The sequence below is a fragment of the Acytostelium subglobosum genome (assembly GCF_000787575.1).
Source record: "Acytostelium subglobosum LB1 DNA, scaffold: scaffold9, whole genome shotgun sequence".
Taxonomy (NCBI): domain Eukaryota; phylum Evosea; class Eumycetozoa; order Acytosteliales; family Acytosteliaceae; genus Acytostelium; species Acytostelium subglobosum.
Window position 1 is genome coordinate 319,576 of NW_012236524.1, and position 26,477 is coordinate 346,052.

General features: G+C 43.0%; 12 protein-coding genes across 12 annotated transcripts; 5 read left to right on the forward strand and 7 right to left on the reverse strand.

Moving 5' to 3' along the window:
• Window positions 1–1,463: 1,463 nt before the first annotated feature.
• On the reverse strand, window positions 1,464–3,054 carry SAMD00019534_050290 (hypothetical protein; the record flags this gene model as incomplete). Its single annotated transcript, XM_012899500.1, has 5 exons — window positions 1,464–1,807; window positions 1,884–1,972; window positions 2,037–2,459; window positions 2,532–2,777; window positions 2,852–3,054. 5 exons carry the CDS (start codon window positions 3,052–3,054, stop codon window positions 1,464–1,466), a joined length of 1,305 nt encoding a protein of 434 aa, XP_012754954.1.
• A 140-nt stretch (window positions 3,055–3,194) lies between these two features.
• Window positions 3,195–3,398, reverse strand: SAMD00019534_050300 (hypothetical protein; the record flags this gene model as incomplete). The annotated part of the gene is made up of 1 exon (XM_012899501.1): window positions 3,195–3,398. A coding segment is annotated over one exon (204 nt), but the record flags the coding sequence as incomplete, so codon positions are not given.
• Window positions 3,399–3,872: 474 nt separating this feature from the next.
• Window positions 3,873–5,024, reverse strand: SAMD00019534_050310 (hypothetical protein; the record flags this gene model as incomplete). Its single annotated transcript, XM_012899502.1, has 2 exons — window positions 3,873–4,840; window positions 4,955–5,024. 2 exons carry the CDS (start codon window positions 5,022–5,024, stop codon window positions 3,873–3,875), a joined length of 1,038 nt encoding a protein of 345 aa, XP_012754956.1.
• Window positions 5,025–5,839: 815 nt separating this feature from the next.
• SAMD00019534_050320 (hypothetical protein) lies at window positions 5,840–9,322 on the forward strand (the record flags this gene model as incomplete). Its single annotated transcript, XM_012899503.1, has 3 exons — window positions 5,840–7,629; window positions 7,686–9,141; window positions 9,236–9,322. The coding sequence occupies 3 exons, from the start codon at window positions 5,840–5,842 to the stop codon at window positions 9,320–9,322; spliced, it is 3,333 nt and encodes a 1,110-aa protein (XP_012754957.1).
• A 602-nt stretch (window positions 9,323–9,924) lies between these two features.
• SAMD00019534_050330 (hypothetical protein) lies at window positions 9,925–11,582 on the reverse strand (the record flags this gene model as incomplete). Its single annotated transcript, XM_012899504.1, has 3 exons — window positions 9,925–10,894; window positions 10,966–11,435; window positions 11,538–11,582. The coding sequence occupies 3 exons, from the start codon at window positions 11,580–11,582 to the stop codon at window positions 9,925–9,927; spliced, it is 1,485 nt and encodes a 494-aa protein (XP_012754958.1).
• Window positions 11,583–11,842: 260 nt separating this feature from the next.
• SAMD00019534_050340 (hypothetical protein) lies at window positions 11,843–12,405 on the forward strand (the record flags this gene model as incomplete). Its single annotated transcript, XM_012899505.1, has 3 exons — window positions 11,843–11,976; window positions 12,052–12,193; window positions 12,268–12,405. Coding segments are annotated over 3 exons (414 nt in total), but the record flags the coding sequence as incomplete, so codon positions are not given.
• A 209-nt stretch (window positions 12,406–12,614) lies between these two features.
• SAMD00019534_050350 (hypothetical protein) lies at window positions 12,615–13,630 on the reverse strand (the record flags this gene model as incomplete). Its single annotated transcript, XM_012899506.1, has 4 exons — window positions 12,615–12,667; window positions 12,744–13,217; window positions 13,314–13,518; window positions 13,628–13,630. Coding segments are annotated over 4 exons (735 nt in total), but the record flags the coding sequence as incomplete, so codon positions are not given.
• Window positions 13,631–14,047: 417 nt separating this feature from the next.
• On the forward strand, window positions 14,048–15,460 carry SAMD00019534_050360 (hypothetical protein; the record flags this gene model as incomplete). The annotated part of the gene is made up of 2 exons (XM_012899507.1): window positions 14,048–15,141; window positions 15,262–15,460. The coding sequence occupies 2 exons, from the start codon at window positions 14,048–14,050 to the stop codon at window positions 15,458–15,460; spliced, it is 1,293 nt and encodes a 430-aa protein (XP_012754961.1).
• A 77-nt stretch (window positions 15,461–15,537) lies between these two features.
• On the reverse strand, window positions 15,538–16,395 carry SAMD00019534_050370 (hypothetical protein; the record flags this gene model as incomplete). The annotated part of the gene is made up of 1 exon (XM_012899508.1): window positions 15,538–16,395. The coding sequence occupies one exon, from the start codon at window positions 16,393–16,395 to the stop codon at window positions 15,538–15,540; it is 858 nt and encodes a 285-aa protein (XP_012754962.1).
• Window positions 16,396–17,377: 982 nt separating this feature from the next.
• On the forward strand, window positions 17,378–19,885 carry SAMD00019534_050380 (hypothetical protein; the record flags this gene model as incomplete). Its single annotated transcript, XM_012899509.1, has 2 exons — window positions 17,378–18,534; window positions 19,060–19,885. The coding sequence occupies 2 exons, from the start codon at window positions 17,378–17,380 to the stop codon at window positions 19,883–19,885; spliced, it is 1,983 nt and encodes a 660-aa protein (XP_012754963.1).
• A 697-nt stretch (window positions 19,886–20,582) lies between these two features.
• On the reverse strand, window positions 20,583–23,971 carry SAMD00019534_050390 (hypothetical protein; the record flags this gene model as incomplete). The annotated part of the gene is made up of 3 exons (XM_012899510.1): window positions 20,583–22,696; window positions 22,780–23,081; window positions 23,166–23,971. The coding sequence occupies 3 exons, from the start codon at window positions 23,969–23,971 to the stop codon at window positions 20,583–20,585; spliced, it is 3,222 nt and encodes a 1,073-aa protein (XP_012754964.1).
• A 1,774-nt stretch (window positions 23,972–25,745) lies between these two features.
• Window positions 25,746–26,231, forward strand: SAMD00019534_050400 (hypothetical protein; the record flags this gene model as incomplete). The annotated part of the gene is made up of 1 exon (XM_012899511.1): window positions 25,746–26,231. A coding segment is annotated over one exon (486 nt), but the record flags the coding sequence as incomplete, so codon positions are not given.
• Window positions 26,232–26,477: the final 246 nt, after the last annotated feature.

Below are 26,477 nucleotides of genomic sequence, written 5' to 3' on the forward strand. Positions count from 1 at the left end.
TGAATTGGAGAGTGTCTCATATCATTCCCCAACTCAATCAGATGGCTGGACTACCCATCAACACTCCATTATTACTCTACGAAGAGGCAGCAGAGTTTCCAGAACCAATCCGAGAGAATGATCTACTTAGGAAGACAGAGATCGCTTGTGGAAGTATTATTGTATTCCAAAAGCCAGTGTCCATCAAGTATGTATAGTTGATTGGTGCCAATCTAATCAGAATGATGTTAACTAACACAAATCAATCAATCAAACAATCATGAACCCAGGGAGAAGTATCTATTCCCTACTGTTAAGGAGTACTTTGGATATCTCAAGCATAAGATGCTTACCAAGTGTCGTTGCATTGAGGATCCATCAATGGCATACGACTTGGAGCTTTCCACCATTATGAAGTACTCACAGATAACAAAGGTCATTGCAAGACACATCAATCGTGATCCCAACAAGATTAGGTTGTTGATGAATCATAGGTATGATAAGGCAATATTCCTCATTCATTCATTCAAACATTATACTCACTCCACAGTATCACAATCAGATATTCCAACTTTGATCCAAGACCAATCAAACCGAATGATACTGTTACACTTGGAGAGATATTGAACAGTGCACCACAATCAGACCAGTCTCTCTGGTTTGAAATCCTAAGCATTCCAGTCAGTGAATGTGAGTTCAAGAAGCAATTCAAGGTCATTTGGCAGCGGCCACAAGGTGACTATGTATGTTGATCAATCAATCAATCATTATTAGTTCAAACACTTACTTACAGTCCATCCTCTACCACAACAACAACAACAGGAGAAGTTATCGATATGGGTTGATAAGGATGGAGATGCACTGTCCATAAGGAACACATTCAGGACTATGATCACACCTAAAGAGGATCAACAACTTGGCAAGTTCAGACTGTTGGAGATGAGGAACAACAAGATAGTTCGAGAGATCAAGACTGATAGTGTATCAAAGTTAMCCTGACAACACTTTGATCAAGGTCGAGTCTATCACACAGGAAGAACTAGAGAGCGCTGAATCAGACAAGCTCGTGGAGGTAGTGCACTGCAGCAACGAATATGGATTCCCGACCTACCATGGAGTGCCATTCCTATTCATTGTCAGAGAGGAGGAGGGCTACGAGTCACTAAGGAGTCGAATCCAAAGTCGACTGGGCAACTTGGTATCGGCCAACGAGTTTGCCAGATGGAAGCTGTGCATCATCCAAAATGACCAGATCAGTATGCTCAAAGAGAACACCATTGTAAGCAAGGGTGGCGACTGGACAAATGTGATGGTTGGTCTGGTGCACAATCCAAGCAATCGTAATGCACGTGACAACCATTCCAAGGCAATAGTAATAAATAAATAGAGCAGCTCGATCGAACGAGCGAGCGAGCATGTATGTGCGAATGATCATATGTATGAGAGTACAGTAGTGTTAATTCGTCGATCGATTGATCGATTGATTAGAATGGATCGCTGTCGTCATCGTCGTCATTTAAACTGATCACAGAGGGGGGCTTGGTGTACTTCTGGTACTGGAAGTTATTGTTTGACTTGGTGTCTGGTCCTCGCGGAGAGGTAACACCACCCTGTTGTTGTTGTTGTTGCTGTGCATTGGAAGATGGTCCAGTGGGTGTGGTCGTGGCAGAGAGAGACGATTGAGCAGAGGGATAGTTGTAAATGCCAACAATGGGTATGGGAGGTGGATACAATACATCGTGTTGTATCAATGGCGGGTTTGCTCCTGTATAAGATGACAGGAGTGATTGTGAACTCAAGAATGATGGAGGCATCGTGTTGACTCCGGCTATAATGTAGTTGTATGTTAGTACATGTACTTGGTCGATGAGCAGTTGATGTTGAGGTTGTTGTTGTTAACATACTTTGTTGGGCTGGAGGTGGCGCGATATCAAACTGATCGATCAGATGTTTAATATATTCGATCGATGCCTGGAAGTTGACTAAATGATATCTGTATGATCGATGGATGGTCAGTTACTTGATCAATCACTCAATCAATCAATGATAATACTTACCCAAGTGACATGGTCGATATGTTGGAAAAGATATAGTTTGTACAATAGATGAGGTCTGATTCGAGATGGCGTGGATGTGCCTGGATGATCAGATAGGAGGTCAGGGGCAGAGCGTCGTCACCAGTGATGGTGAGTGATTCGTCACTCAATTCGAATTGAGAGGATGTCTTGATCGAGTTCTCGATTTCGTTTGAGGCCTGTACAATGGTCAGCAGCTTATCGATCGGTGTAACATCGCTCTGGAACTGTATCATGACGTCGGTGGCTCGTGCCAGATGTGGGGCAAACTCCTTCTTGACGCCAATGTCGTCCAGCGTCAGATTGGATAGTATGGTCATTCGCTCATAATAGTAGTTATTCTTCTGAGAGTATATCTCCTTTAGGCCTTGATATATAAGAGAGTTTAGTGAACCAAGTAGATAGCTGTGATGTTATGGATGGGATAGGAGGGTCAGTATCTTCATTCATTCATTCCTGGACAACACGCTAACATACCAATCGACCAATAGTGATAGACTGTTCATCTGCTTCTCGTTGGATTGAAGTGCTTTGTATTCGGCACAGGCACACACTAGATCATCCATCAACTTCTCTTTCATTCTCTGTATATCCTCGATCACTTGTTGTTCAGTGTTGGCATTAAATATCGTCTCTTGAAGGAATGTATCAAACTCTCGCTCAGCCTTCTTCATCACAATGACATTTGGAGAGTCTGGCTTTGAATATAAGAATGTCTTTGATCTGTTATCATTGATTGATTGAGTGAGTATGAGCGGACACCTCTACTTGGCCAACTGATTCAGTTGTATACTTACGTTTGGAAAGTTGGCTTCTGTGGCTTGGCGATGCCAAACTCTTGTGAGGCCTCACGTGACATTGATGGCTTGATACCAGTACCTCCGACAAGAGGGTACTCGACACATAGGAATCGATATGGTTTGTAATCTCTATTATAACATATCTCTGTGTATAGAATCTTGATTCGCTTTGATGGATTGGCCTTATCCGTTATAGTCATATTCTCAATATTATAAGTTGCCTCTCCATTGAGTGATTCATACTCATCTTGGTAATACTTTGATCCAATCAATATATGTGACTCTATTCGGTCAATGTTAGTATGATCACTCATTCAATCATGCCAATATGATCATTCATTCATTCCATACCTATTGTCTTTTGAGTGATCTTGAAGCCATAGAGTGACATTGAATGAGGTATACATAGCATGTAACAGTTTGACTCTATTGTGTTGAATATCTTTGGATGCTTAAGTTTGATTGTATTCAAGAAGACATTATTATTCAAGTCTTCAGAGTCCATTTTTATATTGTTGTTGTTGTTGTCTAGTATGATGATGTCTGTGTTACAAGTTATTGTCGTAGTAGTATAGTAGTCGTTGTAGGTGTAGAATGAGTGAGTGAGTGAGTGAGCGAATGAAGCAAGTGTAATAAATAAGTTGTATATATTTGTTTAACTATTGGGTGATGATGGTGCAAGTGATTGATGGATGGGAGAGGGCTTGGAGTGTGTGTGTTTGGTGTCTCCGGAGTTTATTGATTCGCATCAGTAACTTTGTGAATGAGTGATTGGTGTGGGTGTGTTGTAATGGCTGTGAGTGGGGTGTTGATCAGAACCCGAATGATCCAAACACCCTGTTTCCCACACATGCACTCTGGAAAGCAACAAAGAAAGTGCTCGCGAACAGTCCGGTCCTCAAAAACCTAAATATCTAAAAAGATTTAAATTTATGACATCGATGTCAAGAAGAGAGATGAATGAAGGAATGATTGAAGGAAGGATGGAGGAATGAGATAGAGTGACCAGACCTGTTTACTAGAGTGATTTAATGTTTGACAGAGTGATCAGAACGATACCAGTGATTAGGAATAAAAATGAGGCACCAAGGAATATTAGATTCTTCTTGCCTTGTATCTCTTTGAATAGTAGTACACTCCAGAGTGATGAGACGATCAGTGGTCCAGACGATCCAATTGGGAATCCAACAGTGTAGCCAAGGTTCTGTGTGGCCACCATCAGACCCACCTGAGCAATGCCCCACAGCACGCCAGACAGGTACGATGGCAGGATGGTCTGTGGATAGATCTGGGGTGGACGGTCAAACATGCTGTACAGGATGAACACCAGCGTGTTGAACAGGAAGATGCCGCTAAAGTGGCAAAAGACAAACTCGAGCGAGTTGGCATCGGGGTTGTTCTGCTTCCAGAGCTGCATGGGCACCATGTTGACGCCGTACAGGACGCCCGAGACGACGGCCAGTGTGAGGCCCACCAGGTACTTGTAGGGCGCGGGCATGCGCTCAAAGAACATGGGCTCCTCCACAGGCTCGGCCTGTCTGTTGTTGCGATGGTAGTTGATGCTCATGTCCTCGACGATGGGCGAGTAGTCGTACTCGCTCTTTGGACCCTTGTCTTTGAGAGTGGGCTTGATGAAGAAGAACAGTGCGATGGCCACGACAATGCAGGCAAAGCCGCCCCAGTTGAGACCGGTGTGCTCGACGGCCTGCTTCTCGAGACCGAACCAGCCAAACTTGCCACTGAAGAATCCAGTGATCAAACTGGTGCAGCCCCAGAGCAGCATGCCCAGTCCGAGTCCAATGGTCTTGACGATGGGGATCACACAAAAGTTGCCAATTGCCCATAGCGAACCACCTAGCAATCCCCAAGGGATAAAGATGAATTTGCCAGATATAGCCATCGCAATGAATCCTGTGCAGAATGTTCCAATAGACATCACCCATGCGAATGCGAATCCATTACCTGTTGGGTAGTTCTTAACTGGAACTATTTATGTTGATTTGATTGATTGATTTAATGAGTTGAATGAGTAAGGTTAACGAGTGAGTGAGTGAGTGAGTGAGTGAGTGATCAATCAAAGTATTGAACTAACTGACTTACTGTAGTTTGAACCAAAGAATACAGTAGCCAATGCGGCACCAATGTATCCTGCTGCTTGTGGATTGATCATATTTGTATTAAATGTATGTTATCTATCTATCTATCTATTTACAAGCAAGTATTAATAATAATAATGTTACAATCTTGTTGTTTATATATGTATATATGATTGATTGAATAAGTGAGTGAGTGAGTGAGAGACAGAACAACAATAACAATAACAATTGAAGTGAATTGAAAACAAACAAAACAACTTTGCAACAACACAGCCAATGCAATGGCTTGAAACCCACCAAGTCAACAAGTATCAGATACTTGTCAACACTTTATTTTCTCTTTCTTTGGTCTCAACGACGATCTCAGTGTTTGCAGTTATGTGTGTGTCGGTTGGATGACAACTTGTTTTTTGCCCCTTGTTTTGTTTTTTTTTGGACCCTTCTGTATTTGATCACCAATCTTAACATATTATAATTTTTTTATTTTTATTTTTTTATTTATTTAAAATATATATTAGAAAGTATTTATAATAATTGTCTCATTTTAGTTCTCGCAAAGAGAGAGTTAGGATTTTTTAGATAAATATCTTTATCTCTTTTCCAAAAACACTTGATGATTGTTGTTCATTTTCAAAAGTTAACATATTTTGTGTACAATAATAATGATTGAATGATGGATACAATGGCAATTCACTCAGTGTTTCACAACAGATTGTTGTGTAAAGTAATATTCAATCATGTTAATCAGATACATTTGAATTATATCAACAATACAATACCATATCAACTCATCAAAGACAACAACAATAACAAAGTCAAACATAAGAATACCATTATTACATCAGTTATAAAAGGTAGATTGTTATTGAACAATGGTAAACTAATTGAGATGCTCAAGTATCACGCCACACAATACTTTATCGAGGCGTACAACAGTGTTGCCAACACATATCCAGTCAACAATACATTACTCAAAGTGGCATTACAATATCAGAACATCACAGTCTTTAATCATCTACTTGCCAACACCAACATGTCACTATCACCAAACTTAGCATTGGAGCTTCAGTATGTGATCAAGTCTGGCTCGGCTGACTTGCTTCGCTCATACCACGCGATCACTGGCAGACGCAGTGTGTCACTGTGCATGAACAACCTGTTGGAGGCCATCAAACACAATGACGTTGAGTTTGTTCGACAACTCATTCAGATCAGTGGTCCATTGTCAAAGATGGACACCAATCTAGGATATCCTACTCAACTCCCGTCGATCGATGTTGAGATGATCAGTATTCTCAACAATGAGTGTGATGGCATACTCTACACCCAATCCGTCGCGACCATGATCTTGGAACGTTGCAAAAAGGACTGTGATGCAGACACTGTGCAATATGTGTTGGACAACATGCCGCCGCACTTCAACCAGGCGCACCATTTTGTCAGTGCCATAACCAATGGCATATATCGTAGTTTGCAGAAAGGACACCTTCAACATCTTCAGGCACTCCTGCACACACCAACCGGTATCAAATATCTTGAGAGCACAAGTGGAGGCGGATTGCCCAAGTACCTTGAAAGAAACATCATCGAGCATCTTCTCAGCATCGAGTATGCCAACACAATCTCATCGGATAAGCAGTCACTGCTCAATCAAATGATGGCGGTGGAACTCGGTTCATTATCACCGTCTACTCTGAGTTATACACCACTCGTACCGTTCCATCGCGCGTTGGAGATGAATGATGATACTCTTGCCATGGCCATACTCGACAACAATGAAGATGCATTTGGAATGGAATCAAAGGTTTGGAAATCACGAAGTCTGAAGCAGTGGTCCTTCTTTGCCAGGTTGCGACCAAACTTCCAACATCCAATCAACCCTGAAACGCTCGATGATCTCATCAATGCGACAGGCGAAGGCCATCTGTCACCAGATCTAGCCGTCACATACCTACGCAGCTCAACCATTAGCCAAGACGAGTTTGAACAGAAGACTGGTATGATTAACAGGTCTGCAGCCATCTCCTTATCACTCATGCAGGCAGTCCACGACCTGACCAATATGCCCTACACCTACAAGTGTCTATACAGGGCAATCAAGTACAAGTGTGAAGATTCAATGACCTACCTCCTCGAACTACACCAACAACGACAACTACACAATGGTGATTATGATGACGAGAGGGCACAACGCGCAATGGGGGAAATGGTTGAGCATTGCAACACGACAATCGACACCATCGAGTTGGTGAGACGATATATTCCAGATCTGGTGAGCCAGCCTCAATTGTGTGTCGATGCTGTTGAAAACTTTGAAGTGTTCAAGCACCTACTGTCCATGCACTCAATCGAAGCTTTGGATCAGGTTGTGGCAGAGATCATTTCAAATGCATGCCAATCCGATCGTCCAGAAGTAATTGAGTTGCTGCAGCAATATTTCAAAGACAAACCTTTGCCATTACCATCATATGAGTCATTGATGACAGCGACCCTAAGCAACTCACACCACATCTTGGAGCACTACTTTGTCACACACCGATCATTGCTCAATGCCATGCCCCGGCTCCAATACCATCGAACAATCCTCTCCATTCTCAAGATGTCCTATGAGCGTGGATTCACTCGCATCATCCTGATGTGCAACCCATTGTTGGAGGACATTCGATCAAACAAGAAGAGGTACATATCGATTCGATCGAAGCCAATCGAGCTAAACTAACTAAAAATCATAACAGGAAGTATCCAGATTCACAATGTTTGGTTGAAGGACCAGGTGCCACTCCTCAAACTCAATCAGCCATTCACTCAGTGCTCTCAAACAACAAGTTGATACTCAACATCATGTCACAAGTCAGAATCATCCACAGGGTCAGTTTGGGCATCGACCAAAGGAATTTGATCAAAGGTCGACAACTACTGGATAATCACTCATTGCTCAGTTACATCAAGTATGGCGCTGTTGAATGGTTCATCAATGCATTCAACACAATGGTGGATCACCGGTCCATCATTTCACTGGGTGAGACCTTGCTGACCTGTGCAACCAACCGATGTGATATCCCCATCTTAGAATCACTCATTCAATGCGCATACATCAACACCAGTAGCAGTTTGCCTATCAATCCTTTGGTGGAACATCTCTCGAATTGCGCCCACCCACACTGGGACACCATCCTCGAGGAAATCGAGTTGTTGTCACCCTCCACAATCAGATATCTCCTCTCTGATTGGCATCTGATCAAGAGCACATTGTTTCTTCGCAAGCTTCTCTCATTGTCCGCCAGCCAATTGACGTCTGAACTACCCAAAGGTCAAATGTACAGAAACTCCAATCAACCATCAACCGATTCATTGGAGATGTTGAAATTTTTGATCAGGAGCAACTTGATCAAACCACACTCAACGTGTGGACACCTATTATCATTGGATAATCAACTCATTGCTCAATACCTGGTCGATACATATCCCGAAACATTCAACAGTCTATCCGAAATCCTCAAATATTGTTACAGCTTACATCCAGAAGTACTCAACATACTTCTCACATCATTCACTGTCAATGATACTGATCTGATTAGTACATTTACAAATGCAGTGACACATGGAAACATGGAGACAGTAAGGTTTCTCAGTCCTTACCTCGAGCAAAGAGGATGCTATGACAAGATCGATATTCTCACAATGGTCCAATCTGCACTTACAGTTGGAAGCCTGGATTTGATTGACTTTATCCTCAGTGTGTCAGAGAAGGATTTAGTCGACCGACAACATAACTATATTGGTATCAACGATGTACATCCCAAGATCATCTCAATTGAATTGATCGAGCGACTACGTACAATACCAAGGCTCAGAATCTCGTATGATCTATTTCTGGCTCGTGCCATAACAGGTGGCAAACGTGATGTCATCGAAATGCTCATCCAGACACAGTTCCAAGTTAGCAAATATCAAAGGGTCTTGGCAGCTGCTGCTGACGTTGGAGACGTAGTCTCAGCCGCGATGATAATGGAGAAGAATGTGGTCTGCACACCTCTCCTATTTTTGCATAATGCCGGCTGTTATGTTGTCGAAGGACAACCATACAAGTGGGCCAAAGTCCACCCTGAGGTGGGCATGTTAATTGCCAAGTACTACCAAGACAAAGGACAGACCATCACGTGGAACGAATGGTTTGACATGGTGATGGCCGTAGGAGAGCCTGGTAGCAAAATCAATGAGGAATGTATTTTCGAGTTTGCCAAGGTGCTGCCTATGGGTACAAATTTTCCGTATACAATCTTAGTGGATTTGCGGACCAAGCCACTTGCCATCATCAAACTACGGCACACTGGACTTCATGGTCTCCAAGCCAACTTTACGGACACAATAGCTGTTTCTAGAGCGTTGCAAGAAATATCGAAACGAGGAGACATAGACAAGATTGAATATTTCATTGAACAAGCCAGTGTCCAACAACATTACCCATTTTTCAATACCAATGCACCCAGTGCACTGCACAATTTACTAGTTCATACACTCTCAGTTCCTATCACCAACATATCAGTGCTGACATACTTCCTGGACAAAGGATACTTGGACCATGTTGACAAACACATGTATCTGACACATGTGATTGACTATTCTTGTGAACATGGACATCTTGACACGATTCGATTCATTCACAATCTTCCACAACAATCAGAGAAGCATCATTATGTTCCAAGTGCACATGCCATTGGAATGGCGGGAACCAACAACCATCACTCAATCATTCAATACCTTTTTTGTGATGATCAATCACATCTCAAGCGATCAATCGATTCATCACAGACCATTCGTTTGGCCAAGTATGCCAGACATTGTGCCTTTGACAATGGCAACCTCACAGTGATCAAGTTGTGTGATCACATCATCAAGCAATATCAATCATCTATCAAAAGACAATAAACTCATCAACTTGTATATGTGAGTGAGGTGGTGGACACCTGTTTATTACTTCTTGATTGGTCCAATCATGTCCTCTGGACGAACCCATTGATCAAACTGCTCACTGGTGACGTAGCCAAGGGTGAGACAGGCCTCCTTGAGGGTGGTCTTCTCGGCGTGGGCCTTCTTGGCAGCCTTGGCAGCCTTGTCGTAGCCAATGTATGGGTTGAGGGCAGTGACCAACATGAGCGACTCGTTCATCAGCTGGCTGATGCGCTTCTCGTCAGCCTTGATGCCAACGACGCAGTTCTTGGTGAATGAAACGGCAGCGTCACCAATGAGACGGATGGACATGAGGAGATTGGAGATGATCACTGGCTTGAACACGTTGAGCTCAAAGTGTCCATTTGAACCGGCGATGGTGATGGTGGTGTGGTTGCCCATCACTTGAGCGCACACCATGGTCATGGCCTCACACTGAGTTGGGTTGACCTTGCCTGGCATGATGGATGAGCCTGGCTCGTTCTCTGGAAGGAGGATCTCACCCAGACCACAGCGTGGACCAGAGCCCAACAGACGGATGTCGTTGGCGATCTTCATTAGGGAGACGGCGACGGTGTTGAGTGCACCACTGACCTCGACCATGGCGTCGTGAGCAGCAAGAGCCTCAAACTTGTTTGGGGCGGTCTTGAATGGCAGGCTGGTGAAGCGGGCAACCTCATCAGCGATGGCAACGTCAAAACCAACTGGGGTGTTGAGGCCAGTGCCGACGGCAGTGCCACCCTGAGCCAGCTGGTAGAGTCTTGGCAGGGTGGTCTCGATTCTTTGGATGCCGTACTCAATCTGAGTGCAGTAGCCAGAGAACTCCTGACCCAAAGTCAATGGAGTGGCGTCTTGCAAATGAGTTCTGCCAATCTTGATGATGTTCTTGAACTCCTCAGCCTTCTGTGTCATCTCCTTCAACAACATTCTCAATCCTGGGATCAATCTCTGGTTAACCTCCAAGGCAGCAGCAATGTGCATACATGTTGGGAAGCTATCATGATTGAAATGAGATGTTAATATACATCTTTAAGTGATCACGCTCGTAAACTAACATATACTTACGTGTCGTTGGATGACTGAGACTTGTTGACATGATCATTCGGATGAATGGCCTTCTTCTGAGTGGAGAAGTCTCTGGTGTTGGTCATGATCTCGATACCTCTGTTGGCAATGACCTCGTTGACATTCATGTTGGTCTGCGTGCCAGAGCCAGTCTGGAAGACGACGAGTGGGAACTGCTCGTCGAGCTTGCCAGTGATGACCTCGTCGGCGGCCTTGACGATGTGGTCAGCGATGTTGGCATCGAGACCATACTTCTTGTTGACGACGGCAGCTGATCTCTTAAGAATACCAAAGGCCTTAATCACAGGGTTTGGCATACGAGCCTGAGGACCACCGATATCAAAGTTCTCGAGCGAACGTTGAGTCTGTGCGCCCCAGTACTTTGAGTCATCGACCTTGATCTCACCAAAAGTATCATACTCTGATCTGAAAGTAGTCATTGTTCTAACAAGTAGATTGAAGTTTGATTTCTAAGTATGATGTCATTGATTGATTGATTGTTAGTAAAGTGATAAAGTTGATTGTATGATTGATTGATTGTGTGTCATTGATCGTTTACATATATTACATACCAATGATAGATTGGTAGCAGCTTTGTAAGCAGATGATGACAACATTATATTATTACTAGTAATAATAATAGTAGTATGTATTTGTTATATAAGTTTGAAGTGAATCGGAGTTGGAACTGCCTCGTGAACTGATGTCGTGTTGTTGTTGCAGATTCAAATATCCCACACAAGTAGTGAAGACATATTTTAACTTGGTGTTGACGAGTGAATGACATGGTCCCAATCCTTTTATAGTCTATCATTGACATGTCTTACATTACTATAACATAGATAGATATAGATAATAGTATATATTGCAATGTGTAATGAAGAATAGAAGTAGTGATCTCAACTCTTTGTTGTGTGTATTGAATGCACTGTCTGGATCACAGATAACTATACAATTAAGGAATGAAACAGAGATCTATGGTACAATTGCAACAATAGATGGTCATATGAAGTATGTCTACTACTACTACTTGTTTGTTATATTATATTCAACGAGCTCAACCTAACATCTATCTATCAACACAAGTATTGAACTATCTGATGCAGTATTGACTGATATCGGTGGTACCAACAAGGATAAGTATGATTTGATATTGATACATTCAAGGAATATAAGATATATCCAAATACCTGATAGGATAGACTTGAATCATCTATTATACTTATATGTATGTATAATCGATTGTTTCATTGATTGAGTGAATGAGATAGAATTAGTACTGACCATCGATGACAACAACAGAGCAAGACACTATCAGATATGCAGAAGAAGTATCAACGAACAAAGAGAAAGCCTGATTTGGTGAGACCAGAAAAGGTTAACTATGTACATGATGATGGTAGTACTGTCATCGTTACTGACAAGAGAGAATACTCAAAGTGAGGTGGATTGGATTGGTCAATAAAGCATGATGTATACATGTTGTTGTTGGTAAACGATATATCAATGATAATGATGCTGATGATTATGATGGTTTATGACACACAGAGGACAGGTCCATCAAATACCTGTCATTGTCTTTTGTTGGTTTGACGCCAGGCATCCATTTGGAATGAGGACGATCGATCAATCAATCAATCGATCAATCACTTCTTGCTGTGAAGGAACTCAACGTATTCATCTATCAACACTGGCCATGCACCTAAGGATATGTTGTGATATGATTGATAATGTGAGTTAGGAGACGCGCGTCATGCTGTGCGACAGGCAACACATACCATCAGAGTCATATTTGGCAATGTCATCATTGGCAACTCTTACAAAGTCCAGAAGCAGAATCCAGGTGTCCTTGGAGATGCCATGGTTCTTCTCGCGAAGAAAATCGAACCAGAGAGGCAGGTCCTTGTAGTGGCCGGCCAGCACGACCTCCCACAGACCAATGGCCATCTCAAGCGACTGGTTCTTCTGGTTGGACGGCTTGCCAAAGTCGAATATATAGGCGTAGAACTCCTTGAAGTTGGCGTCATTGTGCTGCAGGTCGCTCTTGACGCGCACCATCTCGCTCTTCAGCTTGTCCACAGAGTCTATCCTCAACAGTTTCATATTGTCTACAAACTCCTTCTTTGTGATCTCTCCCAATGTCTTTGTCTTTAACTTCCAAGCAAATACCAACTCCAACAACTCGCTATCAATCCCTGCATGCTTACAAAGTCTCTGTAAGTTATCTCCGGATATCTTATCATCTCCACTATCTATGTTTGATTGATTGATTGATTGATTGATATTAGTGAGTGAATGATTGATTGAATGATCATCGCATCGCACATATGACCAATGATTGAATGTACCTTTATAGGATGCAAACATTGTATCTACTTGGTTGGCATTGACCTTGTCCTCGGGTATGTTTGATGGGTTCAAGAAGTATCTGTCCATGGCCACCTCCATATTCCATTGATTGTCCTTGAGCATTGTGATTGCCTTGGCTTCATTGCAATCTGTAACAGATATGAACTCTGTCACCTTCTTCTTCTGATCACTTGTGAGTCTATTCTATATATGTTTATAAAGTACATGTTGTTGTTAACTTATAAGTTACACTCTCATTCATTCTTTCATTCATTCTTTAAGTTCATTTGTTCAATCAATCAATCAATCATACCATTGTTAATATTACAACATCCAATATAGTGTAGTGTAGATCTGTCAATCAATGTCTATCAACCAATGTCAATCAATCAATCAACTAACTAATAATGAATGATACTATTATTAAAGTAGTTCTCACTCCCTCTCTTTTTGTGCTTCATCATTCTCAAAGTGACTAAGATGGACTCACTTGGCCAAGAGTTGGATATTAAAATTATTTTGAACTTCATTACAAACAATGACAAGAGATATTACAGATAATAACAATGAATTGATATGTGAGGAACACAATAAGAACAATCACTTCATATGTATAGATTGTAATAGTTTGGTTTGCAATGTGTGTATTAGTTCTAGTCACAAGAGACATGATGTTGAGAGTGTACATCATATCAAATCATTGATCAATCAACGTCAATACAATGATTCATCGATGGCAAGATTGAAGTTGTTATGGATCACTTTGAAACAACAGTCAACAACACATCAATCATTGATCGACATAAAGAATGAGGTCACTGATCAATTCAAACAACTTCATGATTTGCTCATCATTGAAGAACACAAGATCAACTCTATACTCAATGACAGAGTGCAACAAACATCATCGACCATCCATGACATTATCAATGAGATCAAGTCAATCAACGAAATATTCAAACCATCATCCGGTGTCAGTGACAAAGTCGATGGTGTCAATGATGACAATAACATCACTCAAACAATCAGATCATGCCAATCACTGGATCAATTCATCGAGCAGGCATTCCCAACAACATCATCTGGCATCAACCAAGATGTCTCGATCACTATCACAGACAATGAGTTGTTGACATTGATTCAAAGAAATGTTCAGATGAGTACTACCTCAAAGTATCAACTGACTCGATCAATCAGACTGGACATTGACACTGACACATTGGATGACATCAAGAAACAAATCCCATCATGTTTCCAATTGTTGGAGGACACTGACAAGTTCACCGCTGATCTTGATCATCACGTGATGGTTTACAAAACTGATGAATATTCATTGTTCTCACCAATGACCAACACATGGACTGTGATCAAAGAGGGAGGTATCTACAATGGCGCATATCATTCGGCAGTGTATGCACATGGATATATCTATATGTTTGGAGGTCAGAAGGATGACCTAACAAAGTACTGTCGCTTCTCCATTGCCACTCGTGAATGGCAACGCAACATCCCAATCGTTGGAGTGTCTGGCGGCACATTTATACATACATGCTATGATGGTGATCGACACATCTACCTGATCGGCGGTGAAGATGATGAATGCATCGGTGCCCTCACAAGATTAGCCAGCTTCAACATTGACACTCAACAATTCACTCATGTCGGTGATTTCAATCTTTCGTTATATCCTGATACAACCATCATCTACTCCAACGTGATCTACGCATTCATTGATAGCGAAGATAAGGAACGCATCCACATCCAATCATTCAATGTGATCACAAAACAGCAGGATGAGTACGCTCTGATGCCAGGAAGGAATGGATCGTGTGTCCACTTTGGCCACGACCAGATGTACTTATTGCTTCGAGATGGAACACAATTCGTTCGAGCGTCACTGTCGACCAGGAAGATGATCCACTTAACACCACCGCCACCCAAATCTAGAGATGTCTTTAATGATATCCTCTGTCGATGTACCTCTGAGCCAGGAACACTAATGCTTCTCAATGGAAAAGATATGAACTATCAATATTCAATCAAGCTGGATGAATGGTCCAAGATCAATGACAACGACCAATTCAAGCATAGAGGCACTGGAACATGTGAGTTGTTTGACAGGCCTCGCGTCATTCACAGACAATGAGTTGTTGAAACACTACTTCAAAGCAAATGATTGGATGATTAAAGTGATCACAGAGATTCTTTACTTTCGATAACGACTCATTGCTCAATCAAACTACCGATTGGCTTGGCAGAGGCATCGTCACGACCCAGAGTTCCAAGTCCAAAGTTGTCCTCGATGGTGCGGAGAAGGGAGTAATGGTCGTACTTGGTGTTGTCGGTGGAACCTGGCTTGACACCCATTCCGACAAAGACGGTGTAGATCTGGTTGCCCTCGGATCCATCATCCTCATCCCATGTGAGGATGAAGGCAGTGTTGTTCAGGTTGGGGTCGTTGTGGACGGTTGGGAAGAATCCTTGGAGCCACTTGCTGGCGTAGGCAATGCTGGTGTCGTGAGCATCGTTGTTCATGTCTGGGGTGTACCATGAGTACTGTGGAACAGAGTTGGACTCTTGGTCGACCGAGAGTTCAGTAGAGTCAACGATCTTGGCGCAGAGAGAGGCGTTCTTGTAGACGTTCTCGTACGAGATGAATGGGTTGTGCTTGCGGACGTAGGTTCCAGACGATGTGCCAGCAAAGCACTTGCCTGGGTAGGACTCCATGTAGGCCTTCCAGGAGACACCCTTCTCCTCGAGCAGGTCAACGATTGAGTTGCCTGGAATGTTGAAGTTGCCGTCATTGACGATGCCGTCGTTGGAGCCATAGGTGAGGGCGATGTAGTTTGGCTCACTTGGGTGGAAGTTGGCAAAGTTGTTGGACAGAGACAGACCCATGCTGGCAAGCTTGTTGAAGTAGGGATCGGCCATGACCTCCTTGTATGAGTGGTTCTCAAAGATGATGATGAAAACACGGTCAAAGTATTTGCCCTTTACAAACTGTGGGTTGGCCTCATCTTGTGCGATGGCCACACAGGCAACAATGGATAAAATAACAAGTGATAAAATTACTGAACGCATCCTCTATCTATATATCTATGTATGTAAGTGTATGTATATATAAAGTTTGTTGGTTGGTTGTGAAGAAGCTAGACTGACTGACTTATTTAAGGGACCAAGCCAGAGGACTCCTCCCCTCCCTTCTCTTCTTTCTTTTAAAATCTGATAATGTTGGTGAATAGAATAAGTATCATCTTACGGTCGGTCTCCGATGATGTTATAGTCGTTCCGGTCCGATGATGGTCCAAAAGTCTGCGTCGGTAGTGTACCCGATCTACCGGACCGCCTGACCATAAGATCATAACACTGAAGACTTCACTTTTTTGCAGGAACGACTCCCTATTCTCGTGCAACCACACCAGGCATTTGCCCACACTACGCAAAAAGATCAAAAACGAACCGAGCGTCTGTTCGTAGGTGGGGTCATTAATGGGGAAGATCATTTGACCGCCTTCACCTTTTCTATTGTCAATGAATGATTCCATGAGAATATCAACCAAACATATAATATTTAATTATTACTGATAAAAATATCCAAGTATTGGATAAATCATTTTTGTGAACCACACTTACTATTGTGATCAATATTGACCTTCTTCAATATATAAGTTCTCAATCAATTACACCACTATGATATAATGGATGGTTGACAACACTGTCATTAAACTTCTCGTGTGTTGGACACCCAACACAATGAAAAATCAGGTGTATTCACTCACTTATTCATTAATTTATTCTTCTGATGTTCAATGAGTGCGGAGACTTTGCGACATGCTAAAGTAAAGATACAAACATGAACATTGACAATAACAACGATAACAACAACAAACATGATAATATTTCAACATGCGAGACACATGACAAGGAGAATGAGTTCATTTGTTTAGATTGTAATAGTATCACGTGCAAAGTGTGTATTGGTACCAATCACAAGAGACATGATGTTGAGAATGTTCATCTCATCAAATCATTGATCAATCAACGTCAATACAATGATTCATCAATGGCAAGATTGAAGCTGTTATGGATCACTCTCAAACAACTGTCAACAACACATCAATCATTGATCGAGACAAAGAATCAAGTCACTGATCAATTCAAACAACTCTATGATTTGTTCATCATTGAAGAACACAAGATCTACTCAATACTCGATGACAGAGTTCAACAAACATCATCAATCATTCATGACATCATCAATGAGATCAAGTCAATCAACGAAATATTCAGACCATCAACAACATCAACATGTGTCATTGACAAAGTCGATGGCGGCATTAGCGCAGACATCACTCAAACAATCAGATCATGTGAATCACTGGATCAATTCATCGAGCAGGCATTCCCAACAACATCACCCGGCCTCAACCTGGATGACTCGACCATGATCACAAACAATGAGTTGTTGACATTGCTTCAAAGAAATGTTCAAATGAGCACTACCTCAAAGTATCAACTGACTCGATCAATCAGACTGGACATTGACACTGACACATTGGATGACATCAAGAAACAAATCAAATCATGCTTCCAATTGTTGGAGGACAGTGACAAGTTCACTGCTGATCTTGATCATCATGTGATGTGCTTGGGTAGTGGCGAATACTCGATGTTCTCACCAATGACCAACACATGGAAGTTGGTAAACGAGAAGGTCATCGAGAATATCGATGATGGCACATATAAAACATTTGTATATGCACGTGGATACGTTTATATGTTTGGAGGCTATGGAGATGATTTCACAACGTATTCTCGCTTCTCACTTGCCACTCGGGAGTGGCAACGCAGCCCAATGGTTGGAATACCTGGTGGTACATATATGACCTCATGCTACGATGGTGATCGACACATCTACCTACTCGGTGGGAATGGCGATGACGAAAATGTTGAAGATGTTGCCCTCACCAGAATAGCCTGCTTCGACATTGACACTCAACAATTCACTCATGTTGGTGATTTCAAAGATGCGCCACGTGCCGATGCAGCCATCATCCACTCCAACGTGATCTACTCAATCGATAGTCCGCAGCTCATAAGAGTTAATGAACAACCCCGAATCGTCATCAAATCATTCAATGTGGTCACCAAGCAGGAGGATGAGTACACACTGATGCAAGGCAATATGGGATCATGTGTCCACTTTGGCCACAACAAGATGTACATTTTGCTTGAAGATGGAAAATTCGTTCGAGTGTCACTGTCGACCAGGAAGTTGCTCCGCTTAACACCGCCACCGAAGCTTACTCTCAATCACTCACACCTCTCCTGTTTTAAGACCTTGTGTCGATGCACCTCGGAGCTAGGAACACTACTGCTACTCAGTGGAAAACAAATGAACTATCGATATTCAATCAAGCTGGATGAATGGTCCAAGATCAATGACGACGACCCAGTATTGTACAGAGACTCTGGAATTTGTGTGTTGTTTGACAGGCCTCGCGTGATCCAATACAATAAATGAAAGTGTATCTCCCACTCGTTATTTCATTCATGACAAGTAAAGATACAAACATGAACATGCGAGACACATGACAAGGAGAAAGACTTCATATGTTTAGATTGTAATAGTCTGATATGCAATATATGCGTCAGTTCTAGTCACAAGAGACATGATGTTGAGAGTGTACATCACATCAAATCATTGATCAAACAACGTCAATACAATGATTCATCATCATCAAGATTGAAGTTGTTGTGGACCAATCTCAAACAACAGTCAACAACACATCAATCATTGATCGAAACAAAGAATGAAGTCACTGATCAATTCAAACAACTTTATGATTTGCTCATCATTGAAGAACACAAGATCAACTCAATACTCAATGACAAAGTTCAACAAACATCATCAACCATTCATGACATCATCAATGAGATCAAGTCCATCAACCAAATATTCAGACCATCATCAACATCAACAGGTGTCTATAAAGACAACGAGGTTGACGCTGTCATCACTCAAACAATCAGATCATGTGAATCACTGGATCAGTTCATCGAACAGACCTTCCCAACAACATCACCTGGCCTCAACCTGGATGACTCGATCACAATCACAGACAATGAGTTGTTGACATTGCTTCAAAGAAATGTTCAAATGAGTAACTCCAAGCATCAATTGACTCGATCAATCAGAGTGGACACTGACACTGACACATTGGATGACATCAAGAAACAAATCAGATCATGCTTCCAATTGTTGGAGGACAGTGATAATTTCACTGCTGATCTTGATCACCATTTGATGTGCTTGGATAATGGCTATTACTCATTGTTCTCACCAATGACCAACAAATGGGCGTTGGTCCAAGATGAAGATACCAGTGATGTCGAGTCTACATTTCAGTCAACAGTTTATGCACGTGGATACATCTATGTATTTGGAGGATATGAGTCCGATCCAGCAAAGTACTCTCGCCTCTCCATTGCCACACGCGAATTGCAACGCAACATGCCAATCGTTGGAGTTTCGGGTGGTTCATTCATGTCGGCTTGTCTACGATGGTGACCACACCATCTACTTGGTCGGTGGCATACTCAGAGAAGATCCATTGAAGCGTTTGATAAGTTTTAATATTGACACTCAACAATTTGCTCATTTATTCGACATAGAGGAGGACGTGAGTTCGGTACCATTGTTCATCCACTCCAATCTACTCTACTGGGTGGCTAATGCTCATTTAGATACAATACAAATCTCTTGGTTGAACCTGGCCACTAAGGAGCCATTTGGATTCAAGTTGATGAATGGAGAAATTGAATCAGCTGTCTTGAATGGCCAAGACCACTTGTATCTTCTGCTCAGTGGAGGCGACTTCTATCACGTGTCATTGACAACGAGGGCCGTGACATCCTTGGTCTCGCCACCACTAACAAATCAAGAACTGAAAGACCGACGCCTCCTCAATGTTTTATGTCGTTCCACAACAGAGCCTGGATCATTGCTCCTACTTCCAGGACGTGGATTGAACTACCGATACTCAATCAAACAAAACGAATGGACCAAGATAAATGATGAAGATCCAGTTGCGAATAGATCATCCAATGGAATGTGTGAGCTATTTGACAGGCCCCGCATACTTTAGATCCAATCCAGTTCAATCAACCAATCAATCAATAAATTAGACTGTCTCTCTTTCTGCGCGCCAAACATTATAAATATATTATATTATTATTATTATTACACTTTGAGTCAGTCGTCCACTCTACTCTGCCTTGTGAAGATTCGATCGGGAACTCTCCCTGCTGATGGCTGGTGGTGATGGTTGCTTGGACTCAAAGAATGACACCAACTGCTTGATGCTGGTCGACTTGACGACTGGCGCCTCCTTGCGACGATCGATCGTGCCCAGTGGACCCTTGATAAAGTTGTTCATTCTGCTGCTGACCAGTGACTTCTGCTTGGACTCACCCTCGATGTCTGTGGATGATGCCGATGGCTTGAGCGAGCCTGGCTTGGCAGGTGCGTCGATCTTGCCGCTGCCCGACAGGGGCCGTGGTGACTTGCTGAATGAGGATGATGACCTTGGCGAGACCTCAGCCGATGAAATCATTGTAAGGGGCTCATCACCAGACAATGTGCTGATGATACTTGACACGTCTGTCATTGCCATCTCGCGACTGTTTGTTGTCTCGACGACTGGCTCGAGCTTGGTTGACTCTGGAACGCTGGCAGGTGATAATATGATTGTTGGTTGAGTATCCAGTTGAGTATCCTTTGGTGCTTCCTCAGCCACAATTGTCTTTGTCTCAGTCTCGGTGATGGTTGATGAAGCAGCAGGAGTGTCGACGACGACATTGGACTCTTGGTTAACAGTAACAACGACCTCTGTTGTGGATGCAGGTACAGCCACTGTTATCAATGATGGTTCAACCTTGTGATCGTCATCCATTGTCAACTCCTCAATTGTTGATGTGTCGTCAGCGTCTTCACTGTCATTGTTTGAATCGAGACTGTCGACCTCGTCGTCGAATGAGAGGTTCAGCTCTTGGAAGCTGCCACGGTCCACTGGCTGGTTGGGTGGGAGCTGCACCATGCGAATGGTGTTCTCTGACTCGTATTGTATCTGCTTCTGCTGCTTCATCAACTTCTTCATTCTTCTCTTCTCCTTGCGCATCTGCTTCCTCTCGAGTTTGGCCGCTCTTTCCTCCTCGGTCAGCTCGTGATGACCGCTTTGCTTCTTCACGCGCTTCTTTATCGTCTTGCCCTTCTTCTCGATTGATTGCATCATCTTCCTCATTGTCTGGTAGACTGCTGTGCCACTCGCTCGCAGCGATCCTTGTTTCGATACCTTTACGCCGTCCAACTCCAAGTTGTCGAGCTCCTGGTCTGTTACTGGCTGTGCCGCTACCACAACAGGCGAGGCTTGAACAGAGTCAGCCTTCTTCTCTTTCTCCTTCTCTTTCTCCTTATCCTTGTCTACAGGCTGCACACGATGCTTCAATGTGGATACTGCATTCTTTAGGAGCTTGGATACGCGCGCAAATGTCTTGACCTCCTCCTCATTCTTTCCGTCGGGCTGGTAGTTCCTCCTGGGCGAGGCGGGAATCTCCTGGCTTGCTGTCAGCGAAATAACCTGTGTTCCTTCGGCTGGCTGTGTCGGGTCCTGGGTGGCGCTGGTCATGATGGGTGTACCGCTAAGGTTAACGCTGTTTCTGTTTGTGTTTACGCCTGATTCAAACAACTTCTTGAAGCTGATTGACTTCATCTGTTGTCTCAGTCTTTGGTACTTCCTAGCATGTTGTTGTGTTGACTGTTGCTGTGAGGCGGCGCCATTGGTAGGGGTGGTCGATGAAGATGATGGTGAGGTTGTTGAAGATGATGATGATGATGCTGTGGCCTCAGTTGCACTTGAATCAATGAGTGCAGGTGAAGAGGTGGATGTGGATACGGGTGTTGGTTGTGGGTCGCTGCCCTCTGGTTGCTTGAGTCGATCGCTTGAGTTTGTGCTGCGGAACTTTTGGAAACGTGGCGACGAGTTGCCGCTGGGCTGGGTCTGGTAGTTGGCATTTGTAGGTAGACCAATGATGCTGTCACTGAGCGGGATGATGCGCTTGAGTGAATCCTCAACGATCTCCACCTCTCTGTTCCATATCTCGTCCAGCACATTGCCCAGATTCACCTGGAACGATTGGATCGAGTCTGGATTGGTCCACTTGATGCGCGAGATCAAGTTCCTCGTCTTGTGGAGCACCGTCACAAAGTCCTCTGGTACCTTTGCCTCCTTCTCCCAAATCTCATCAAACAGCTCAAACGATATCGAGAACAACTCCTCGAACCAATCATCTTGATCGAATATGATCTCGTACAAGTTGTCGTCTGTGTTGTGATGGTGTGGCTGGCGTCAGTCCATGTCATGTCGTGTCGGTGATCATTCCAATTAATCAATCAAACAAACTTACCATCTAAATATATCTCAAAGAGACAGTTGGTCAATGCCATGGCCACTTGTGGGAAGGAGTAGTAGGCACCATCACGCTCCTTGCCCATTTGGACACTGAGTATCTCGTGGTAGATTCTAGAGTAACGTGCACCAAAGTAGATCATGTTGCGCAGTCCAAGTACACCAGTGCCCATCAGAGTGGCCTCAGGTGAATCCTCGAAGCCCAACAACTTCAACTTCTCTTCAAACGATTTATCTTCTGAATCCTTATTCAAGAATGATAACTTTACAAGTCTGGCGACCAATTGATCAATGTTTTGTCTAAGTTGGATTGATTGATTGGAGTGAGTTAGTGAGTGATGGAGTCCAGTCTCACCAGGGTGGGACACATGGCATGGTACATACTTATCCTGGACTTGACGACCATTCTTTATATTGGCAGTCTTGTGCTTTTGGTAGTGTATCAGCTCTGATCTAACGTGTGGATTGAGGTTCTTGATATGTTTCTTTATGATTCCATTGACACCTTGTACGCTGAGCAGTTGTTTGTAGCGCTCAAAGTCAAAGTGGGTGGGCGCCGCACAGAGCATGTGATTGATGAATGAGAGACATCCAGCGAGCAGACTGTCGTACATCTGGTGTGATTGCTCGGCGGCTGCGGTGGGCTCGATGATGTGAATGTAGAAGTTCTTCTGGTACTGCTGCGACACAGCGTAGATTGCATCGTTGAGCACGTGGAACATCAGAGACTGTGTCGATCGGACGGCGCTCGTTATGCTGCCACTGTAGTTCAGACTGCCATCTTGTTGTTGCAGTTGCTGTGGATTGGGCAGAGCCGAGGCGGATGCCGCCAGTATTGGGTTGGGCGATGGTTGGAATGGGATGTTGGCCAGCGTTGCATTGTTGTGAGCTGGGCCGCCCAGTGCAAGGGGTGTTGATATCTTGAGGCTGCTGCCACTGTTGCTATTATTGGTGCTATTGCTATTGCTGTTGCTATTACTGCTGTTGGTGGTGGAAAGCATTTGAATGAGCAGGTTGAATAGGGATGGCTGTTTGTTGGAGTAGACAAAGGAGACGACGACCGTGGCCAGCATGTCGACAGACTGGTCGGCCTCGCTCTGTGACTCGTCGGTCAGCAGATCAATCTGCGACTTGAGTCCAAACAATGCACTACCGCTGCCGCCACCGCCACCGCCGGCCGCCAACGACATTGGATGTCTATTATTATTATCATCATTACTAATTGTCAAATTATTACTACTACTATTCCTTGAACTTGTATTGATTGCCGCGTCATTACTACCACAACCACCGCCTCTTGGCGTTGACATTGGTGTAGGATTATCAGAGTGTTGTGACATATGTAATGTTGTTTGTTGATCGACAGTTGTTGTTGTAACTATTATAACATCATTATTATTATTATTATTATTATTCATTGTTGAGATTAGATTGATTGATTGTATGATCGACGATAAAGGTTTGACTATGATTGATTAATTGAATGAATGAATGAATCACAAAAATATCAACCTCGTAGTTATAGTTGATATTCTTATTATTATATCTTGTATCTCTTTATCTCAACAAATATATATCTTATTCTTGTAACTTTACACATTCACAAATCAAGATAATGTCGATGTCAGAGTGAGAAAGAGACAGAGAGATAACCTCACAGCCCTCAGTGCTACAAACACACACAAACATCATGATGTCCTTGGGCGCAAAACGTGTGGTTGGTGGGCGGTCAAACGTTCAAATATCTCGCAGCCACACACTGTTTCCGGCCTCTTGTCCTTCACTGATTGATTCAGAGAAGAAAACACTGACAAGCCCTAAAAACAAAAAAAAAAACAGCTCAAAAATGAAAACAGCAAACAATCAAACAAACAAACAACCTGATTTGTGATGATCTCCAGTCCTCTCAGTAATCGTCCAAGATTAGTTTAAACACTCGAATGACGAGACACACTTACCTGCAAATGTGTGATCAAATGTGATCAGGTGTGTTGCAATGAATGAACCAGGTCAAACAACAAACAGTTGTCAATGCTGAGATGCTGCTATGGATGGAGAAGAGACTAACAACTCTAACTGTCCAACATTCTGCCCATCGAGTTTTATATGATTGTCATCGATCACATGTCAAACAGATTAAAAATGGTAGCCGTGTGGCTATTTATGGTTTTGGTGTGTGTGAGGCGCGAGTCTAACCAATCAATCGATCCTTCTTTGGCATACGGTAATAATGATTATTTGTTAACTTAGTTGTTTTAATACCTGTACATATTTATCTATATCCATGATATACATTCATACAAAAAATAATTACCGCGGTAAAGAACATTTTAGTTCTGAATAATAATACTCTATGTTCTTTGATGTCCGATGTTGTTGGATTGTCAGACTTGCAAGTGGTCCAAATGGTATACCCTGATATGACCAATGATGTGTTGACTGACTCAGTTGCCTGTCGTCCAATGTTGCCGGACATGTCCAATATTGGACAACACTACACTCCTGTGTGATATGACACGGATGTCTTTGTTACTCCTTCGCAAGCATCATAACATACATCGATGTAGGGCACCCGCAAGGTTTGGATGAAGTTGTGTTTGTTTTTGTTTTCCAACATCGATCAATGAAATTATTACAAATTCATTTAAATCATGACCACCCACCACTAAAAGAAAGCCATAAATTAATTTAAATTTTTGTGATTTTCAAACAAACTGATGAGGATGGATACACGCTCATTGGTGGGAAGGATGTGATGTTGTTTACTAAAGTGAATGAATGGGTGGCCTGAGGTGACTGGCTGAGTGTATGAATGAGAGAGAGTTGGGTGAGACACCCACTGAACTGATGAATGAATGATTTAAATCACTTTCACATTTATTATTAATCATACACTCACCTAACTTACCTTTGTACAAATAATACTTATATACTTATAAACAACAAACAAATAATATAAAATGAGAAGAACACTTGCCGGACCAGGTTCATCAACCTCCAACCACTCACCAAAGCTCGACCCAGGCAAGGCTGCCCCATCCGGAAGCCAGTCTGACTCTTACCGTCGCACTGGATCCGCCTCGGGCCCACAGTCATCCACCTCGAATTACACCGCCACCACCGACATTGGCAAGTCCGCCCCATCCGGCAGCCAGTCAGACTCGTTCCGTCGCACTGGTTCCGCCTCTGGCCCACAGTCCTCGACCGCCAACTACACCCCAACTACCGACATTGGCAAGCAGGCTCCATCCGGAAGCCAGTCCGACACCTACCGTCGCACTGGTGCCGCCTCTGGCCCACAATCATCGCACGCTGAGTACAACCCAACCCTGGACCCAGGTATGTCCACCGGTGTCTCTGGTGGTGGTGGTCAAGACTACTTCTCCCATCACAACGACACTCAACAATAAACAACCAACACCCTATCATCCTCCCCCCTGTCATTATAACAAAAACACAAACAAACATTGTCTTTCTCACTTTTATTTATTCAAATCATGATCAAATGTTGAGTTTGTTTGAGAATAAATATGAGTTTAACATTATTAATTAATCAATCAATGTCTATTGATATTGCAAACATGTAATTAAGGCTTATGCCATCATATAATTGGGTCCCAAGTCGGTCTACCCATCAATCCATCTTGACAAAATCAATCAATGCAAGTCAGTTGGATGATTTTTTTGATTTTTTGA